Genomic DNA, 21,016 nt, shown 5'->3' with positions numbered 1-21,016 from the left:
CTTGGCAGTTATCACAGGTCCAGAGGGGCACAGAGAGTCACAACTTCTGGAACCAGAAGCACCTGGCGCTGTCCCACAACGCCCCCATCCCTCTCAGATGGTGGTTGGCAGTTAGGCCTCTCCCAGCCTTCTTTCCCATCCCCAAACCCATCCCTCTGTTCCCCCATGAAGGGGACAGAGACATCATCTCCACAGCAAGGAGTAGTTGAATGAAGCAAATGAAAAGGTGAGGAGGAAAGGATGGAGCCTGACTTGGGTCAGAGAAGCACTTTATGGGATGGGGTGTAGAGACATCCTTCTGCCTTCCCTGCCACCTCCTGTATAAAGAAGGGAGCTTGGGCCTCACAGGTGTCATGGCCATATCCCACCCATAGAGCACACGTGGACACAGCCACATCCCCTGCCGCTTGCTCCACTCCATGACAGTCACTGTGCCCCTGCAGGTCCAGAGATGAGGAGCAGCTCTGCCATTCACTAGGGTCCTACCCCAGTTTCCATAGGAGCTGCTGCAGCCATGGAGACCTGGTCTTCTAGCACTTGGCTGCTGGCCTGATTTGTCCTACACTCCTCAGCCTGTATTGCTAGACCACTCCCCGGGAGCCTCCCTCCTGTGAGCCCTCTCCTCCCCAGCATCACCCAGAAGTCTCTTCCAGCAGATGGGAGGGTGTTCTCAGCGAGCGCTGGACCTGAACACAGCCACACAGCTAAGGGATTCAGGGGAGTCTTTGTGGCCTTAGCAAATTCATGAAATTACAAAGAATATTAAAAAATAATAAGTGAAAACTGCATGGCCCATAGATCAGAAGAGAGAAGGCTTCCCCTCCCCCCCTTTTTTTCAGCAAGCTGTCACTGAAAGAGATTCACTTAGCTCTCTGTGGTCATAATAGGTGTATGTTTTATTTATTTAAGCTTCTCAATTTTGAAGGCCAGTAAGAAACTTAGGTGGTTCCCATCTACGGCCATACCACCCTGAACACGCACAATCTCGTCTGATCTCAAAGCTAAGCAGGGTCAGGCCTGGTTAGTACTTGGAAGGGAGAAAGTTAGGCGGTTCCCCTCACCATTGCTGAGAGTTGCTTTTAGCATTTCTCAGCCGGGGATAAAGAATCAACCTGGTAATGCAGTACAGGCAGCCCCATACACCCAGCCCAAGGCAGCCCAGTGCCCACAGGGCTGATAAGTACAGAGTGACTTAGGTGAGGATTTCCAGCCAGTCACCTTTTACCCATAGCAGCCTCTCCGATGCTCCTTGCCTTCCCACAGTGCTGCTGTAGCTCACAGGACAGGCAGAGAGAGTGACATCAGGTGTTTGCCTGCTAGGTGCTCTGAGGCACCGGAGACAAGCAGTTCCTTGGATGCCTTCTCCCAGGCACTCCCGTGATATCAACAAACGCATGCAGCACAGAGGCCAAGTCCAAGCCTGTTCTCACGACCCCTCACACGGAAGCGCGTGATACAGCATGTCTCAGTGTTATCGAGGGTTGGCTGGTGGTGTGTTAGTAAATATTTAACAACTGGTTCCCCAAAGGAATGCAGGGAGGCCCCAATTTGTGGATTTCTGAAGTGTAAAAATTATTTCAGTGAGTTTCAGGTTATTGGTATATAGCTGACTGGCAGAATTCCTGGAGATGTGTGGGCTCTGGCACCCCACTGGGAAGTCCTTCCATGGAGCAAAGGGAAGGGTGTGTGGTACACAGGCTCTGATGCCACCTGGGACCTTCACAACCTGTATCTGAGTGCTTGTTTTGAGTCTCAGCTTCACTTGCTATCCAGCTTCCTGCTGCTATGCACCCTGGGAGGGAGTAGTGATGGTTTCCTGCCATGCATGGGGGAGGCCCGGATGGATGGAGTTTACAGCCATTTGGAAAGTGAACTAGTAGATGAGTGATATTCTTTCTCACTCTCTCTCTCTCACTCTCATTCTGTGTTTCAAATACGTTGTTGGTACAAGAGTTTGTACAGGTGTTAACATGCTTGATTCAGCCATTCTGTAGTATGTAGTTATTTCAGAGCATCATGTTGCATGTGATAAATGTATGCGGCTTTTATGTCAATTTAAAACTAAGTTTATTTTAAAAATTAAAAAAAAAAAAAAAGGAGAGGGTGCCTAAGGCCAGAACTACCACCATTACCTAGGAGCTGGTGAGAAATGCAGTGTCAGGCCCCACCCAGCCTTCCTCAATCAGGTGTGTACCTTAACAAGAACTAGAGTTCAAGGTCTATTTTCAAGCCTGGTGATCTATCCGGCAGGCTAAGGCCTCCAAGCCAGTGTCCCTTAGGTCATGTGTGTGGTGAACAAATCCAGCTCTGGCATAACCATCTGTGTGGCCTTCTCACTGATGCTTTCACCCACCCCCAACCCCCACTCCTGCTGTCCTTCCACCATTCCATGTAATTCCAGGTCACCTCCTGCACCCTTACACCTGGGTTGCTGAGGAAAACTCGCATCTTGATTCGGTTGGTGCCATGACACATTTGAACCCCACCCCACATTTCCCTGTGTCCCCGCAGCCATACTGGACCCACACCACACAAGCCAGACCCCTACAACATGGCAAGGAGGTGGTTCTTGTTTGCTGTCTGCCACGTAAGCCCAGTGCAGCCCTGGAGTGTCCTGTGGCAGCTTCTGGTGTTTGTCCTTTTGTATGGAGTCCCCATTTCTCTGCTCCACTAAGAGTCTGTGTCAGATACTTTCTGTTACCACAGTCTGTTCAGTAGGGTGCTGCATACTGTGCCTTATCTGAGAGCCAGTCACTTTGCTTCTCATGGATACTGTTTCAGGGGTTCCCAGTCATCTGAGAAAATGGAGGCTGTTGGTGGACACATCTCTCTTGCCTGCTGCCTGAGTGCTGAGGGGCAGTACCCCTGCCATGAGCCACCCAACCACACTGTCCTCTCTGCCATGGCCCTGCTGCCCTCAAGAAGTGTTCTCCCCATGGGGCCTGTTTTACCAATTCAGTGGGCTTTCCTCCTACATCATATTCTGCGCGCTCCTGCCCTGTCCTATGTAAGTCTTTCTAAAGGCGACATCTTGGCCTCTTCCTGTCTGCTTCATCCCCTGGTGATCTCTGCCTTCATGGCTGTAGTGTCTGTCTCTTAACTGATGACTTACAAACTGTGTCCAAGTTGGTTTTGCCCCCTGGTCTCCAGAACCCGTTGTCCAGTTAGCTGCTAACCCACCCAAAGTCTGAGGACAGACCTTGTCTCCCTTCCCCCTCCTGCAGCTTCACCCTACCTTGGTGTGAAGCCAACCCTGCTCTCCCTCCACTCTGCTCTGGCTGCCCTGTGTGCCAGCTACAGCTACACTGAATTTCCCCAGTGTCCCCAAGCTCACAGGCTGCTCTGCTGGCCAGGCCTATGCACATACTTTTCCTTTTCCCTGGAATGCTGAGTCCCAAAGCCCCATCCTCTCCATATCCCCCTCAGAATAACTTCACTAATTCCTGCTTAGCACACATTCCTTTCAATATTGCCTTTTCTAGAAGAAAATAGACTTTTTAAGTAAACAAAACATTGATTTATTCCAGTTGTTTTGTGCTTAGGTAATTTTTTTTTTTTTAAGAAACACTTGAGTATCCTAGAAGTGCTTTTTCTCTTTAGATTTTTAACTCTTCAGTCACTCTTTGGTTAAATCTTATCTTCCTTTTTGCTTTCCCCCACATGGAACATCAAAAACCCAGGCCTCCCAGACATGCTCGTCCTGGATTTTAGTCGTGCTGGACACGCTCTGCAGGAGGCAGTCTCTTCTGCCTCTTACTTTTGCTCATAAATTACATTATCACTCGGTTCACATACATACACAGATGTTCCCAAAACAGTACCACAGACAAGACATTCTAACACTTTCTCTTTCATTTTTTAAAAAATGCAATTGGAGTTCACAAATGGATTTCATAATAGTTTGGTGAGAGCTGATCTGCATTTTGAAACCTGCTGCTGCAACTGATTCTGCTAAACCCTCTGTGTTCTCTGGTTGCTTTGTTAATTACTCAGCAGAAAACACTGATTGTTTTCAGCAAAAGCTGTTTTGAAGACATCTGTCAGAAACTGCTTTTTTAAGATTTATTTATTTTTATTGGAAAATCAGATTTACAGAGAGAAGGGGAGTCAGAAAGATCTTAACATCTGCTGGTTCACTCCACAAGTGGCCATGGCTGGAGTTGAGCCGATCTGAAGCCAGGAACCAGGAGCTTCTTCCGGGTCTCCCAAGCAGGTGCAGGGTCCCTAGGCTTTGGGCCGTCCTCCACTGCTTTCCCAGGCCACAGGCAGGAAGCTGAAAGGAAAGTGGAGCAGCCGAGACACGAACCAGTGCGCACATGGGATCCTGGTGCGTGCAAAATGGAGACTTTAGTCACTAGGCTACTACGCTGGGCCCAGAAACTGCTGTTAGTTCTTGAAAGAGCTGTGGCTTTTTCCTTTGAACCAGAACAAAAGCCTACTGTGAGCAATACACGGTGTTTTCATGGTTATAGGGATGCTCAGTCAGTTAATGAGAAAATATCTACTGATTGTGTTTTATTAAAGGTGACCTGAAAGCACCATTTCTATCTCAGGGTGTACATATGTGCATGTGTGTTAGCAACGTCTTTCATATCAGGACTGTAGAAATTAAGACTTCAGTAGATGGGAGCCGTGATGGCCAAGGAGATCAAAGGGTGCACCCTTAGCCAAATGACCCTGCCTGTTTGCCACTTCCTGTTTCTCATACCTCCAAGGTTTGCTGTTCTGGTGAGCCCTGGGATTCCTGCTTATTCCACTGCCCAGAGTCAGGAACACTGCCTAGATCTGTCAACAGGAACCACATTAGTCCCCTTCCATCGCAAGGCACCACATGATCAAGTGACAATAATTTCAGGCCCAAGGGCAGTGATTTGATTCCCTTATCTTTTAGACATTGCTGCTTGCTGGTCCACCCCATGTTCAGAAGAGATCACTGAGGTAGCAGTATGGACTTCATCAGACTTGGCAGATGTTTCAGAAGATGTGGTCACCAGGATTTCCCTGTCTGCACATGAAACATCTCCAGCTCAAGGAGGGGACTTTGCTCCATGCAGGTATACCCTGCTCATTTAGCCCTTGCGAGCTGTGATGAGAGGAACTGGCGGTGTCAACCCTCATGCATTGTGTGGCCTCTCAAGCCCCTGTTTCAGCCCCCAGTGATCTGATTCTCAGTGAAGGCTGAGCCTACTCTGTGGGCCCTGTGAGTCGAAATAACATGCACCTCAGACACCCTGGTAGGACACCTTGTTTATTGTCTTGCAACCTCCTGCTGGTCAGACATCCGTCCCCCCCACAGTGCCTAGTCTTTACAATCTCATGTCTCTCTCCTGATCACACTGCTCCCACTGCCTGCTTCTCAGCATGGGAGAGGGTGATGTGTCTCATTGGACCCCATCACCTTTTCAAGACAAGAGTCAGACATGGTCTCTCTTTTGCCCAAGTTGCTACAGTCTGTGGGTACTGTCCCAGATTGCCAGCTCCTCCTGGATATGCGCTTTCCTGGCAATACCAGGTTCCTGGGCAAACACTGTTCGCCAACTTAGCCAGGCTCCTGGGGCCTTCATTCTCTTCTGCCCAATTGGGCTGTAGAGTCATCCCTTGGGAAAAAAATGCTCTGGGTGTCTTCTCTCCGTGCCTACCTCCACAGCCCCACACGTTTTCCCTGTAGACATCTGCTGACTCTGCACACTAGGCTGGTAAGTATGACCTGGTTCCTGCCTTAAAGCAGCAGCAGTGCTAGCCTTGGAGTCTGTTGCTGTCTGGCTGCCAGCCTCAGCTCCCCTGCACCAAGGAGAAATCAGGGTTGCTCCCCTGTGCACAGGTCATGATGTAGGGACAAAACTGCCAACCCCCCAACCCAGAGCCCTCAGTGCTGAGAATGGGAGGAGAGAGTAAGTACCCATAGGTACAGGGCCCCCAGATACAGAGCCCAGGCACGCTGGAAGGTCACAGGCACCCTGCTTAGGATGGGAGGCCACAGCAACAATGGCATTGGTGATATCTCAGTTCAGTGACACAACACCTGGTCTGGCTGTTACCTGCTGGGAGGAACGGTCAAGCTGAAAATCCCGGCACCCCAGCTCCTGCCACTGGGAGAACATTTGTTGTTTTCTTTTCAATTGGATTTAAAAGTCCTCTACCATTTCTCTTGTAAAAAAAAAAAAAAAAAAGTTCATATTCTCAAAATTTGGTGGGGAGGGAATCTGTTTTCTTTTTCTAGATTATTTATATAAAAAGAAGTCACTTCGTTACACTTAAAAATAATTTTAAAATTTTTTTAAAAAGTCCTCTACCAGGTGTGGGGAATGTCCTGGTCACCTGATCCTAAGGACCCTCTTCCACTCAGTCATCTTTGTAAGCCAAGTTCAAACCCCAGCTCCTCTGTAGCGCTTTTCCTGTCCATGCAGCTGTATGTTCCTGCCTGCTCTCTGAACATCCTACTGTGCTTCATGGAGCACTTGGCCCCAGGCAAGCCATGCGAACTGCCCTTTCTCTTCATGGGTGATAACTGATTCTCCTAAATGTCCCTCCTAGAAGGACTAGCTCAGGTGGTTCCTCTAGTCCCTCCATGATCTCCTGTTCCATGAATGTGACTTAACCCAACTCTGTTTCCTTGAGCTGAGTCTGATGCATCTGCTACCTTTAACCACCAGCCTTTTCCCCACCCAAGCCCCTAGCACTGGGATAGGAGCCAAGCTGAGCTTCAGTTAATGTTTGTTGAATGACTGGTTGGGTTTTTGTGGCCTCCGAGAGGTAAATGGAAGCCAGCCAAGGCAATAGGAATAGTCATGGTGCTCCAAAGATACACTTGTTAGTTGCTGGCTATGTCTCCAGTATGATTCTAGGCCAGTTCTCTTCTCTATCTTCTACCCTCCCTCTTGTTCCCCGAGGCCACTGGACCCAGACACAGGCAGCTCTGTATGAGGGTAAGGACTGAGAAGCTCCCATGTGCATTGCTTGGTTGCCTTGGGTCTAATATCAGCACTTGGACCAATTTTGTCCTCAAGGAGGAAACAGACCCCTCAGAGGCCCCCTTCCAGGTGCTGTCCCCATATGGAACACCATGGAAAATGTGCAGCCAGGCCAGAAAGTGGGGGCAGTTGCTGACTGGGGCCCCTCTCCAGAAGCATTAACGCAGGTGAATGGTTAACCCAAGGGAGGATTTCTCCTGTTCCTCCTCTTGACTTGAGAGTTCACCTTTAACTGCCACCCTCTGTGGGCGGTGTGAGAGCTGAAGCAGGTTGGGCCAGGTTGTGAATAGCTAAATGTGTATCTTTCCCTTCTGCCTTCTCAGAAGATGGCCCTGGGTGTGTAGAACTCCCCTGCTCCCCGGGCTGATGGCTGGCCAAAAAGGAGACCACATGTGACCCTCTCTGACCCTGTAGGGAGAGCAGAGCCCAGCACTGTGCAAGCTAAACTAGTTAGTTCATGGCATCTGACAGAGGAGGCATTTGGGGTACCCATTCCAGAAACAACTGCCCACCAACTTGGGGATTTCATCCTGCCCACCATGTTTCTAATCCAGCCATCCCCCACCCCGGTAGCAGACACCTGCAGCATCAATCCAACACTGACTGGCAGAGTCCCCCAGTAGCCTACCAGGGCATTACTCAGTGGCAGCTCCACCCACTCCTGTGTGTAATTCAGTTTGAGGAGAATTCACCATCCACTTGTTCAGGATGATTTTCCATTCCATGTCCTCCATATTTATGTTACTGGTATCTTCTTTTTGTCTCCAGCTACTTTGGTGGTGACTGGTACTGGCCTTAGGACTGGCATGGGGGTGAGTGGGCCAAGCCTAGTGGTCTGAACCCTTGGAAGGCTTAGGACTTCTTCAGTTTCATGCTTTATTCACTCCTAGACTACTGGGCGCAGAAGCAGAGTGCACAATAAATATGTTTGAGCTCATCTTCATGATCCATGATCCTGGCTTCTATCGCCCAGCCATTCTGCAAATAGCTTTGAACTTCAGGCCCGTATTCTAAATCCCTGGTGCCCAAAAGGAGCAGGAAACCCTGAGGGGCTGCCCAAGAGCCTGGCTGTCCCTCCACCTGCTCCCTGGCACTGCCCTAGCATAGCACAGAGTGGGAAAGGAATCTGCAACTCCCTGAATATGCTGGGATACCCGCTTTGGAGCTCTCAGTGGTCAGACCAGATTCTGGCAGCCACTTGGTCACAGCTCAGCTCTTTCGGCTCTCTGAAAGGTCCGTTTGTGATCTTTTGTAAGGACATGTTTTATTTCCTATGTAGACACAGCCCTGGACAGTGCCGGAAAGAGCATCCCTCCTGAGAGACAGGGCTGCAAAGTGTCAGGGTGTTGCCTCCTGTCACTGCTTCCCCAGAGGCTTTGTCCCACTCTCCTTCTTCCCCCCACCCGGAGATGATGCCTCCCTAACCCTTGGTGCTGTGACTCCTGGAGCCACAGGGTGAGGGCGGCAAGGTCAGCTTAGCCAGGAGGTCCCCAGGGCAAGGACTGGTCGGAATGGGGAACCTGAGGAAGAATACTGTCCTTCACCCAACAAGAGTCTCTTTGAGAACGAGGCTCCCCACCCCCTACTTTGAAGATGGAAGTCAAATTTTCGGACTCTGCTGTGCAGAGCAGAGAGGTCACTAGGCTCTAATGCATTTACCATTGACTGCCCCTCTTGTAGTGCGTCTATTAGTGAGTAATTTGATTTGTACCTATTCATTTGCAGTCCCTGCAGGAGCCTGGAGCTGGCCCCTAGTATAATTGGTGCTGTCTCTATTTTTACATCATTAGATTAGCCCCGACTCCTGGCCACTTGTTGTCTGCGCTTGTCTGTCCATTTATACAACCTAATGTAACACAAAATTCATTACTGATCACATTACTTTCAACTCTGAAGCCAGCCTTGTGATAAACATTTGGTTAACCCTTTCCTACCCATGGGAGGCCTGACAGAACAAATGCACTTCTACTCGACAGGCAAATCAATATCTTAATACAGCAAAGTGGAATTGCATTTCTAGATTTGTTATTCCTCCTGGAGGAGCAAATGGAGAGGCTCGTCTGAGCTGGCTGAATTGAATAATGAATAGAGCCCCGGCACCAGCAGCCAGTCTGGAAGCGCAGCACAAAGGCAAACCTGGCATCAGCCTGGGAGCTCTCAGCTGGACAGGCGGCACCAAGACCAGCATCCAGGGTTAGAACTCTCCTAGCCTCAGCACGTGGGAGTGAAAGCATCAGCTGCAACCCTGAAGGAAACCCCAGGGATCTTTCCCCCAACACCACTGCTGGGCTCAGCTTAAGGACAACTGGGCCTCAATTGGCTCGGTTTCCTTCCAACCTCATCATGGACAGAAAGGTCACCAAAACATGTGGACCACACCCTAAAAGCCACCAAGAAACCATGCCCATTATTAAGGTCAAACTTACCATCTGGAAACAGACACGAAATGACAACTCTTCTTTGGAGCCAGCTTGGTGACACTAGACACTTGGTTGGTTCACACTGACGGGTTTGCATGCTGCACCCGTCGCCTGGCCCACACTCTTTGGCACCCAGATGCCATAGTCCGCGTGTTGGTGGTTCTATTCTGGTAGATTCGTGGAGAGCAAGTGGGACTCCCACAGAGACCTCTGTCCAGCTCTGTTTAATCCAGAATATATTCCCATCTCCCAACCCTCCTGTTTGTCTCTGGGCAGCCTCCACACCCACAGTTAAGGTTTTAACTCATGGGACAATTTTTCTGAAAGGAAAAGTGCCCCCCACTTACTGGAAGACTCGTAAAGCCTGCACCACAAGGCTGAGGAAAGTGGGCAGTCCTGAGTGAAAAGAAACCTTGAACTGGAGACATCCAAGTGGGAAAGCAGGCTGGGAGGTGTGCTGCTTGCTGCAGGGTGAGCCCCTAGTTAAGGCCTGGGTTGGTGAAGTCTACCTCCTGTTGAACGGGATATCCCACAACTCGGTCAGGGGAATCTGCTCTCCTATCACTCGCTCAGAACCCTGGAGGCTCCAGGGAGGCCTTGAGAGACTGAGCTGCCACCCTTGGCCTTGCCCCAGTGTCAGGAAAGGGGCACCTCTTCCAGAAGCCCCAAGATTGTAGCGTGAATGCTGGGGGTTGCTGGAGGAAGTACCCCACCCTGACTGGGGCTGTGGGACTGGGCACCAGACGGCTTCTTGTCCCAAGGACTCCAGGAGCACAGCTCTCAAGCCCTTGCTGCTGTGAGAGGTCACAGAATTCCCTCAACAGGGTATTATGAAATGCCCTGTATCCTAGTGGCAGCAGAGGGACACTGGCATGTCCCTGATGTGACCCTGGACATAGACCCCCCTAAGGAGTGGTGACATTAACTTCCCCCAACCCTGCCTGATTCCCAGTGTACCAATCTAGGGCTCAGCAGTTATCCTCTCAGACGGGTTCAAGAAATTGTAGGGTGTGGGGTCTGCATGGGCGTACTGGCTCAGCCCCTCAGCAGGTAAAGGAGATAAGAGTGCAACCCTTCACCCCTGTGGAATAGAAGAGCAGATCTGCTGGTGGAATGAGAGGCTGTGATTCCTTCACTCTGATGGAAAAGGGGAAAAGCCACATCTTACCAACCTCTTCCGCTGCGTCGTCGAGAATTTAATTACATTTGGACATCTGAATGAGAACCAGATGTGTCTCCGGCCCCGAGACTCGGCAACGTTCAAAGAGCAGCGTGGCCCCTGTGGTCTGCAGCCCCTCTGCTCTCAGCACAGAAGCCTTACTCAGGGAGCCCCTGCCCACCAGGGAGCGGAGTGGCATTTTCCGAGCATTCTCACTAGGCTTTTGGAGCCAAGCAGGTCAAGGCCAGCGGCCAGGCACCTGGTTCTGTGCGAGCAGTTCCGTCTGCTGCCCTGTCTGTGCAGGATGGGCATGTGGGCACATCCCCCTCACCAGCATCCCTGTGGGCTCTGAGTCCACCTTGATGACAGCCGCTGAGTTACTGCTGCTAGTGTCGTGTGAGGCCCCAAGACCAGAGGAGGCCCCTCAGCTTTGTCCTGGATACCAAGTGCTGCTCAGGGGCCTCAGCTTGCTGAAGTCACAGAGGCAGTGTGAGGCCTGTCCCCATATGTGTTCCTTCCCATCAGAGCCTCTCACACCCGGGGAGGTAGCTGGAGTAAGTGGGCCCAGTCTGGCTTCTGCCATCCCCATGCGCCAGGTGCTGGTGGGGTGTGCTTGGCCTTGGTTAGTTACAGCGCTGCTGAGAGGGTCCCTGGGTGGTGTACTGGTCTAGTGGTATCTTGGGGTTGGGTGGGGGGACCCTACTGTTCTCTTGAAAGCCCAGACTTGGTTTCCTGGGATTAATATTTCTAGTTCAAGTCCTTCCCAGCCTGGGGAACAGCTGCTGCCCCCAACCAGAGCAGCATCCCCTCAGCTCAGACCTCTCGCCCCTCATCGCTCTTCATCAGTTCTCAGGCTGTGACAGAGAAGCCCTCCAGCACTGGGCCATAAGGGAGGTCTGCCTGGAACACCAGTGCCCCCACCCCCGCCCCTGCCAGACTTCAGCAGAGAGGGGACGGAACCTTAGGGACAACCTGCTGAAAGAGAGGCCCCTCCCTCACCCACTTCCCTGCTTTCCTTCTCCCTTGTATTCCAGCCTGCATACCTCCTGTCCTCATGCCCCGGCCCTGCTGGGCACTGCAGGGACTTGAGGTTGCAGCCTGCCTCTGTGTCTCTACTCCTTGGGGTTGATGCCAGAATGGGCTCTTCTCATGAACAGGGCCCCCAGAGGCCTGAGAACCTTCCGTCTGTGGCTGGGGAGGAGAGATGAGGGGAGCTAAGGTGCAGAGAGGGCCCTGTCCACCATCTCTTCTGTTATCACCTCTCCCTGGGTAACCATTGTGACTTTGCCCTGTGGGGCCATGGGTCATCTGGGGCACTGTATATGTCCCAAGCACCAGATCTCCCACTGCCCAGGTCCCATGGACATTCTGGGGAATTTGAACACAGCTCCAGTGGCCAAGGGAAGTGACCCCAGAAGTGCCCCCACCTCAAGCCAGGGTCACCTGAGACGTGCCTTCAGTGTGTGAGCCAACACTGGTAGCAGGGGTGATAGGTTAGGCTGTACACATGATCTGGGGCTTGTTCTGTGATAAAATTCTGGGTCTCCACACCTGCAAGGGTCAGGACCAGGAGTTGGGAAAGGGGGGACACAGCATACCATGGGGCCCAGTGGGATAAGAGACTGCCTACATGGGGAGAACCCAGAAGCAGGGGGCGTTGCTCAGACATAGGTGTTAAGCCCCAAAGATAAGAACAGAGCAGGCCCTTCTGCTGCTCCCCGCTCCCACAGCCCACACTGGGATTCCCACTGTTGGAATATGGGGGAGCCCCACACCCCAGATGCTGCCATCCTTCCTAACCTTGAACCTGCCTGGGAAGGATGGAAAGGCCTTTGCTGGTATCTGCTGGCCATAACTGCCTGCCTCTCCACCAGACCCCAGCTCTGTTGATGTCTCTAAGCTCAGAAACTGAGAGAGGTGCTCAAGGGGCTTGGAAAGGGGCCCAAGGCGGGTGTACCACGGAGGAAGCCAGGCAGGCCAGGAGGTGGGTATGCTGAGTGCAGCACAGAGCAAGGCCATCCCATAGGTGACCTCCTTTAACTGCTGCACTTTTAACCTCCTGAAAAGTGCCCTGAGGGCTGAGGCTGGCTCCTGCTCTGCCTGTGGTCCCTGACCTGGCCACCAGGGTTTTGATGGGGGTTCAGCCAATTCCACCTTATACCGGCATCCCTTTGAATAGGCCTCCACCTCCTTGGCCAAACTTATACACAAAGTGCGGCCGTTTCCAGGCCCAGGACAAGAGAAGTCAAGCAACCCTGAGCAGTGTCTACCAGGGCCACACCGCCCCCCCACTGTCATTGGGGTTATCCAGCACCAGGAAGCCAGCTAGCCAGCTCCACATATTGCATGGAAGCATCCCTTCTCCCAAGCCTCATCCTGTACACTCATGGAGCACAGCTCCATGGCCTGTTTGCAGATCCCTTGCTGATAAAATGGCTGGCCTGGGGCAGACCCCATCTGAACCATTTTGCTGAAGTCATAGCAATCCTGTGGCCCTGCAGTCTCCACACATATCCCATCAGGAGAAGATACTGAAAACCCCTAAGTTCTTATGGAGGGGACTCTGTGTAGGCACACCTGACCCCCTACGCAAATTGAAGGACAGAACCGTTGCTGTTTTCAGGATTTTTCTGAAGCTCAGTACTAAACAAAACAGGACAGAGGGCTGGCTGTATCCCGTGGCCATCCACTCCCTAGGCTGCCACCAGGCCCAGTGCAGGCCTGGGTCTTAACCGTAGCACCTGCTGACATGGGAGAACTGGGAGGTGGGTGCAGGAGGGAAAAATCAATGCATGTCAACAGGGTTGGAAATTTATTTTCCATCTTGTGAGAGGGGCTTTGCAGAGAGGCAAAGAGGGAAATGAAAAGCTATAAACACGTATCGGCCATCCTCCTTCCTGGGCCATTTCTTGATTAAAAAGAACTCCTTCCTAAGCTCCAGTGGGGGTCTAGGTGGCAGAGACACCTGCCTGGGAGAGAACCAAAGAGGTACCCTGAAGTTCTGCAGATAATCATGATGACTAATCCGATTGCAGCAATAATAGTAAGGCACATTTGCTGACTGGAAGCTTTAAGCACTCTGTGATGTACTCCACATGCATTATTTAATTTCATTTTTATAGCCAGGCCACCAAACAGACATTATGAGCCTCCCATTCAGGTAGCCGAGGCACAGAAACTGCCCTGTCTCCCAGGTAGCCGATAGCCAGGGTCCACAACCCTAAGGTTTCTTGGGGCCACCTCCACCAACCTGGGCTCTATGAGGCTGCTGTCAAGGCTGGGAAGAGCACCCCCTTGGAAGTTAGGGGGCTGTGGATTTGGGGCATGCTCCTGCTCCCACCAGGTGGCATGGGTGATTAACTTGGAACTCTGGTGTATGGCTGTAGCCAGGGCCCATAAAAGTGCACTGCTAATCCCTTTAATGAGTAGCATTGTGACACTCGATGGAACAGAGCTGGCTGGCTGGAGCCTGGAGGAAGCCAGAGGGACAAGGCAGTAGATGTTGTCCCTTTGTGCTTGTTGAAATGTCCAAGGCTAGCCAGAAGCTGAGCCAGGGATCCCAGGCACCCCTTCCGAAGTGTTGAGCCCTCTGGCCTTCCCTGGAGTCCTGAGACCTGGGCTGTCTGTGTTGTACCCCACCACCACTGGGTCTTTGATTGGCCACAAGTGTCCACTGCCATCTAGCTGAGAAGAGGTCCCAAGAACAAGCCCAAAATGACCTTTATTCTGACCCCTGGCCAAGGTCTCCAAGTCTCATTTAGGACATTTCTGCAAATCCCCAGGATGTACATGGGAAGCCAGAGGCATGGTGTTGAATAAAGTGACTGAAGCATTAGAAGAGGCCTGTGTCCAGGCTGCTCCCAGCGCTATTCTGCCAAGCTCCCACCCGTGGCTCCCGGGAGCCAGTCTGGGCATCCCAGTGGGGGGCAACAGGCACAGCCCAGCTTAGGAGTTAGGCCAGGAACAGAGCACAGATGGAGCATGCCCCTCCCTGTGCCCCAAGGGTCATGTCCTTGGCCAGGCTGACCCTCTCTCAGTCCCCTCTGACCTGTAACCCACAACCTGCAGAGTGGGACCACTCTATCACCTTCCTATGCTTATTTCATCTGACCTGAGTCTCCTCCCTTTCGGCTTACTGCTCTTCTGTTGTCCCCTCTGTCCCTGTGGCCTGCCCAGCAGGGAGGTACAGCAATGGGCAGCGGACATGTGTTCTGGTAAGCATTCTCAGGGACTGAGGGGACAGAGCTCATGGCGGGCACTGGGGGCCAGACCCAGCAGTGCACATCTAGAGTGTGGTCTGTATCGGCACCAGTTCTCCCTCAGGTGAGAACCCAGGTGGTGCATGGCCCAGATGGTACATGGCTTTTTCTGGATTTTCTTGGGGGTATCTGTAGAGTGTGTGGTCCTGGAGGGTTATCTTGTGCCTGAGTGCAACATAAGCTCTTCTTGAGTCACCTTGTCTCCTGGCCAGAAGCTGCCAGACCCTCTCCATGGGGACTGCTGCTGGGCTGTTCCCCGTCAACACCCTTGACCAGGCACTTGCCAGCTTCAGTGGATTCTCTGCATAAGGCCATGCCAACTGCGAGACAGCGGGGAAGGGGAGTTGATCTGGGGTATAAGGAGGAGGGTGTGGCCAAAGCAGGGTCCCTGAGTTGGAAGGTCCAGAGGTTCCCTGACAGCTGTGCCACCCAGCTCCCTACCCCATGGTCTCCTGCCAGCCCACCTGCATGGGGCCCTAGCCAGCACTGCATGGGTCATAGGTCCTGTCTTCCCCCTTCCCAGAGCTACTCCTTCTCCTGTTCAGTGTGATTCCTCTTCCTGAAGGGGACCTTGGCTCCATCACACCAGTTCCATCTCAGGGAGCCCCCTCCACATGCATGCCACCGTCCCCAACTGCAGAGCCCCCACTGCGAGCCTGCCGTGCCCCTGTGTGACACCCCCACCCACACCTCCAGATAGCCCTGCACCCGCTTGCAGAGATCACTGTACTTCACCATCATTGTCCATATCTTTTCCAAAAAGATTCCTCAATGCTTTTCTTTTCAAAAGGGAAAAAAAAAGGAAAAAAAAAACAATGCCAACAGCCCAGCGCCCGTGAGCAACCCAACAATAACAAAGCGTGCGTTCGCGATGGAGGCAGGTAAGGCCGCGCCTTTCCCTTTGCAGTCGTCCAGGGCGGGCAGCGGGACAGCTCCATGGGGTGGGGGCTCATGCACCCCTCCTCTCCTCCACAGCCCCACCTGTTCCTGTGCTGCTCTCAGCAGGGAGAAGGCATGGCAGAGGGTGCCCAGGAAGGCAGTCAGGGGACCTTCCCTGATTGTGTCCGTACTGGAGATTGAGCTCCCACTCTGCTCACTGCCCTGTGCATGTCAGGGATCCTCCAGTAAGGCTGCAGAGACAAAGCACAGCATACCCTCCCCTCCTCCAGCTCTCCACCTTAGTGGGGAGGGCACCTGCAAGCTGCTAGAGGGCCTCGCAGCTCTGCCGGGGAGAGGTCTGGTTCGCTGAGGAAGGAGTCCTGAAGCTAAGCTTTGGGGAGAAGGGAGCTACTAGCCCCCCCCCCCAACTGAAGGAAGTGGCATGAGCACAGGCCCAGAGTGTCCTGCAGCCTGGAGTACTCCTGGCCTGGCCTCTTGCACACAGTGGCAGATAATACCTGTGGGGCAGAGCCCCAAACTGTTGCTGTTGGTAGCATTGAGCGGGACAAGGTGGGGCGATTTAAACCCTCCCCGCAAAAGCTGTGAGCAGCCAGGGAGGTTTTTTATCTGGGGCAGAGCACAATGAGGTTTGTGCTACGGCCTGACCCCTGTGGTCACAGAGTGGGTGGGGTTCAGGAGATCCAGATGGCCATTCAGGCAGATCCCCAGGGCAGAGGCAGCAGACAAACATCTCATAACAAATCCCACTGAGCCGCTGGTACTCTGGGATGCAGGTGCGCAAGGGAGAAGCCTGGGGCGTGGGGGGTAGTGGGACAACAGGAACCTGGCGGGTCGGGCCACACGTGTACATTCATCCTGTGAATCCCCTTGGCAGCTGTCTCTGCTCTGGAATTGGGGGCAGGCATCCACTCAAACTTGTGTGCTGGGGCCACTGGGGCTGCTTGGGGTGTTGCTGGGAGCCTGCACTTGGGGGTTATGCAGATGCTGTGCTTGGTCCTAGACTCTGGATTCCACAGCTTCTGGAGCAGCATGGATGATCTGCTTTTGCATCAAAACCACAGAGGCTGCTCTGCAGCCCTGGAAAGGGGCCTGCCTCCCCTGAACTCGTGGCCTTTCCTGTTCCTTCACCTGGGGCTTAATTTCTTGCTCCTGGTGTGCGGATCCTAAGGAAGCCCCTGTTTTTCATGCACCTTCCCTGCCCTCCTGGCCCTGCTGTCAGCGCCCCCTAGTGCCAGGATGGCTATGCATGAGGGTAAGAGCCTCTGAATCGAAATGGGGCCTCAAACTCTTTGGCTTGCCTGCCGCAAAGAAGAAAGCAGAGGGAGCTCTCCTGGAGCCCAAAGCTTCTATGTAGCATTTCTGGGACCTACTGTTTGCTTTTCTGTTCTCTTCCTCTGGTGGCACAATGGTCTGTACCCCAAGCCAGGGCACCCCTGAAGGATGAGATCCCAAGCCAGAAGCCACCTACCCACTTCTCTGTCCTTCTCCTGATAACTCTTGACTGCCCCAGGATCACAGCCGTAGGAAATCTGGTGTCTCCTGGAGACCAGGGCCCTGCAATCAGCCCTCAGCCTGCGTTTCACTGCCCTGCTCCTCTTTCCACCCCAAAGTTGGGCCTGGCTTCTTAGTGCACCCATTCGGCCTGGGCCCACTTGTCAACCTGGGCAGATACATTCCTTTTGCCCATCCATTCTGCAGCTGTGGCTCCTGTCAGCTTCAATGTTTCGGGGGCAGCTGGCAGGGAGTAGGAGCCGGTGGATGGTCTCTGCCCAGCTGATGATGGTGGCCCAGAAGGAAAGGCCATGATCCAGTCCTTCCCTAACCAGAGCCAGCTGTGCTGTATATGGATGGGGTCTAGGGTCCAGGAGCAGCAGCAGGCTGGAGGAAGAAATTAAAAGCCTGGCTAGCTGAATGTACTGGCCAGGCACACCTTGCAGGTTGCAACGGCCACTTTTGAGACCCTGGGCAGGATGGGGGGAGAGTTGGGGTAAGTGGATCGGCAAGTCTGCTCAGACACAGGCAGGTATCCCTTAGAGAAGGGTAGGCTGCAGGTCATCACATCTCAGCTCCAGGCAGCCTCTACAGAGTTCCCAGGCCTAGGACTGGCTACATCTTGGGGCCCACAGAAAGGGACTAAAAGGGAATAGGGCTCAGTCACCTGCAGTGAGCCAACAAGTAATTCCTCCTTCCTTGTCTTTAGCAAGCAGGAAATTCTATTCCCAGTCCACACAGCCCAGGACTGTATCGGGTAATGAGAGGATAGGACAGTTAAGATGCCTGTGGTGGAATGAGAATGGTCAAGTTGTTGAATTCACGGTGTCGGGGCCAGGGAAAGGGACACAAGTGGTTGGGGCCTTCCCAGCTGCTTTACTGGTTGATTTGAACATGCACATTCTGAGTGACCCCCAGGAGGCCCAGGGGCTGAAAGAAAGGCAGAAAGGCAGCGTTCCAAACAAGCAGGGAACCTCCCTGCAGTGAAACATGCCCCTCACAGCCAGCATCCCCTGCTGCAGGGTTATAGAGTATGTTCCAGAAAGTACTGAAGATGAGCCAAGGCTCAGCCAGCAGGCTGCTTGAGTGGATGAGAATGAGTGACCAAGCCAGGGCACAGGCTGCAGGGGTGGGCAAGACAGGCAAGGAGAGATGGTTCCAGATCAGGCTGGGAGGCCACAGTCCTTCTCGTGTCCTGGCTTCTGCCCACCTGCCTCTCCTGGAGATGTGAGATGGGAGGCAGCATTAAGGAGCTGCAGGGAATGCCAGCCAAGTGCAGATGCAGACACAGGCCCAATGAATCACAGACAACTGTGCCCCTGGCCTTAAAGGGCTTCTCTGCAGGGAGGGAAAGATGATCCAAATCTGGATGGGGCCAGCCAAGGGGCGGGGACAGCTCTGCTTGCTGGCTGCGCCTCCCTGGGACCTGACCTACTGCCTGGCCACTCTGGGGAGCAGCAAGGAGTTCCCTGCAGAAGGATGTAAGTGGGCTGGGGCAGAACAGGGCCTCCAGGCAGGTGGCTGGCCCAGGGTGCACCCCCGACCCCAGCCTCAGCCTCAGTTCTGACCAAGCCCTGCCCTCTCTCTGTCTTACAGAACTTCAGCGAGAGGGAAGCATCGAGACTCTGAGTAACAGCTCAGGTTCCACCAGCGGCAGCATCCCGAGAAACTTTGACGGCTATCGATCTCCACTCCCCACCAACGAGAGTCAGCCCCTCAGCCTCTTCCCCACTGGTTTCCCGTAGTTCCCAGCAATCTGCTTCAGACCAGCCAGCCCACTCACCCGCTGGAAGGAGGGGAGAAGGCCCCCACGCCTCAACCCTAACCCTGCAGCCTCTGCTCCTCTGTCGTCACCGTTTCCCCAAGCCCGGTGATTATCAGCCACCTGTCTGGAGAAGAGACCCCTACCCAGAGCACATCCTGATCTCATCCGCCCGCTTGGCAGGGGGCTGTGGCCTCAGAGACTGCAGATGCTCAGTCTCCATCTCCATTCGCATTTGATGTCCTGCGTTGGATCCGCTTTTGTATTTTCTAACCATACCCACAGGGGCCCTGGAACACTGGGTTGGGAGGGGGTAGTTGGTTCCAGCCGGGGACTTGAGCCTGAGTGGACAGGCTCAGTCCCAGCCCTCTGAGCTGTGACACACTCTGCCCTTGATCAGTACCTGTGGCGCGGCTTGAGCCAACGCCCAGAGTACCAAGGAGGGAGTGCCTCCCCTCCCTATCAGCTCCCAGGGAGGGTCTTTCAGATCATTACACCCTTTTACCCTGGTTCCGTGCTGTTCAGTGGAAGAAGCTGTAGTTACCGAGGCCCTGTCGGAAAGTGCACGTCTCGTCCAATAAATCACGCTGCAATTGGTGTCCATCCCTGAGTTGCTGGGATCAAGGTCCTTGCCAAAGCCTGAGCAGATCGCTGTGGGCCTGACCCGGTGCCCTGGCTCCCGAATCCCAACCCTTGAATGTGCAACTGAGAATGGAGCACAGCTGGGAATGAAAAGGACAAGTTCTCCTTGGGAATTCGGGTGGAGCCCAATGTAAGTCCTCGCTCCTCACCTGTTACCACAGCTGGTGCATACTGGGTGGCAGTCAGGGCCTGCCCAACCCTTGACGCATGCTGGCAGGTGGCTGTGGGATGCATCAGAGCTTGACAAAAGCCAGGGAGACTTTATCTTTAGAGCATTTCTTTGGGGAATTGTGTCTTTTCAAACTCAGAAGATGAAAGGTCAGTCAGGTGGAGGTGGGTGTCATGCATAAAATTCTGTTGAAATCTTAGATGAGGACAGTTTTGTTCCCTCCTCCTCTCCATTCTATATCAAAATGAAAGGCCACAAAAGACAGACTGGGGAGTAAACAGACTGGGCAAGAAGATAAGTGCTGGCTGCCACTTCCCAGAGACCCCAGGAGGTCTTGCAGGATTGAAGGAAACCCAAGGAGCCAGGCATGATTGGGCTGAAGTTTAATGACCATCTGTGGAAGAGTCAGGGTCACAGACAAGCAGGGTTTCCCATCCAGCCCACCCCCAGTCAGAGCCAGGGCAGCTCCCCAGCCACACACCCTGTCCCACCCCTCACCCCATAGCAGATAATCTCCAGCCCCTCCTTGTCACTTGGAGAAAGGGGCCTGAGTCACACTAGGTTGTGCAGGCTGTCCCTCCCACTGGGACACTGCACACGGGAAGTGTACTAGAGTGAGGCATGCTGGAGCCAGTGGGGGGCCTGGGCAGACAGAGGGGGCCCACAGGAGTGACAGCCTTTTCCCCCTTCAGCTGAGTTGGAGACACTAATGTACCTAGAGTGGCCCCCACCATCCTGCCTGTCTGTGGGGACAGGGGGCAGGGCGCCCAGCTCCCTATGGATGGGACCAGAAGCTCAGGAAGCCTGCAGCCCTCTGAGCTCACCCTGGGGCATATCATATGGTTGGGGCGAAGACCTTGCTACAGGGGACTTTGGATTGGCAGTTCACAGTCTGGAGTCCCCCCTGCCTAGCCCTTCCCCTACTGTGGGGGCAAACAGCTGTGGCCACCTCCAGCCAGGGAAAGTGGTGGGTGTCTCCTAGACTTGGCGGGACAATCTGGTTATTCATCTGCTTACAGCAGGGCAACTCTTGGAGAAGGGACAGGGATAAAAGAGGCCAGATAAGCCGGGCCCCATGGTGGCTGCCCCTGGAGCTCAGGTTATCAGAAAGGCCTTGGGCCTGGCCCCTGGCTAATTGGGGACATCAAGGACTCTGCCATAGGGTGCAATCAGCTGGAAGGGTGAGCTGGGGCCCTGAGCTGGGGTGGGTATTGGCTTACTGCCACTGGGCCTGGATGTGCCG

The 21,016-nt window shown here is 53.4% G+C and overlaps 1 protein-coding gene across 6 annotated transcripts in view; it reads left to right on the top strand.

Moving 5' to 3' along the window:
- BCAS3 (BCAS3 microtubule associated cell migration factor) overlaps positions 1 to 19,351 on the top strand; it is a 546,677-nt gene extending 527,326 nt beyond the window's left edge. For 3 of the 6 annotated variants that reach the window (XM_058675587.1, XM_058675589.1, XM_058675588.1), the window contains 3 exons: positions 4,892 to 5,054; positions 15,600 to 15,690; positions 18,797 to 18,932. In XM_058675587.1, coding sequence (XP_058531570.1) covers positions 4,892 to 5,054; positions 15,600 to 15,648 — 212 coding nt within the window. In that variant the 3' untranslated portion in view covers positions 15,649 to 15,690; positions 18,797 to 18,932. Of the gene's footprint in view, positions 1 to 4,891; positions 5,055 to 15,599; positions 15,691 to 18,796 lie in introns of all 6 variants that reach the window. The other 3 variants (XM_058675590.1, XM_058675592.1, XM_058675591.1) reach the window with 2 other exon arrangements.
- Positions 19,352 to 21,016: the final 1,665 nt, after the last annotated feature.

This window comes from Ochotona princeps, chromosome 17, assembly GCF_030435755.1.
Source record: "Ochotona princeps isolate mOchPri1 chromosome 17, mOchPri1.hap1, whole genome shotgun sequence".
Taxonomy (NCBI): Eukaryota; Metazoa; Chordata; class Mammalia; order Lagomorpha; family Ochotonidae; genus Ochotona; species Ochotona princeps.
Note: the sequence above shows the minus strand (reverse complement) of the source record. Positions and strands in the feature narration are given on the sequence as shown.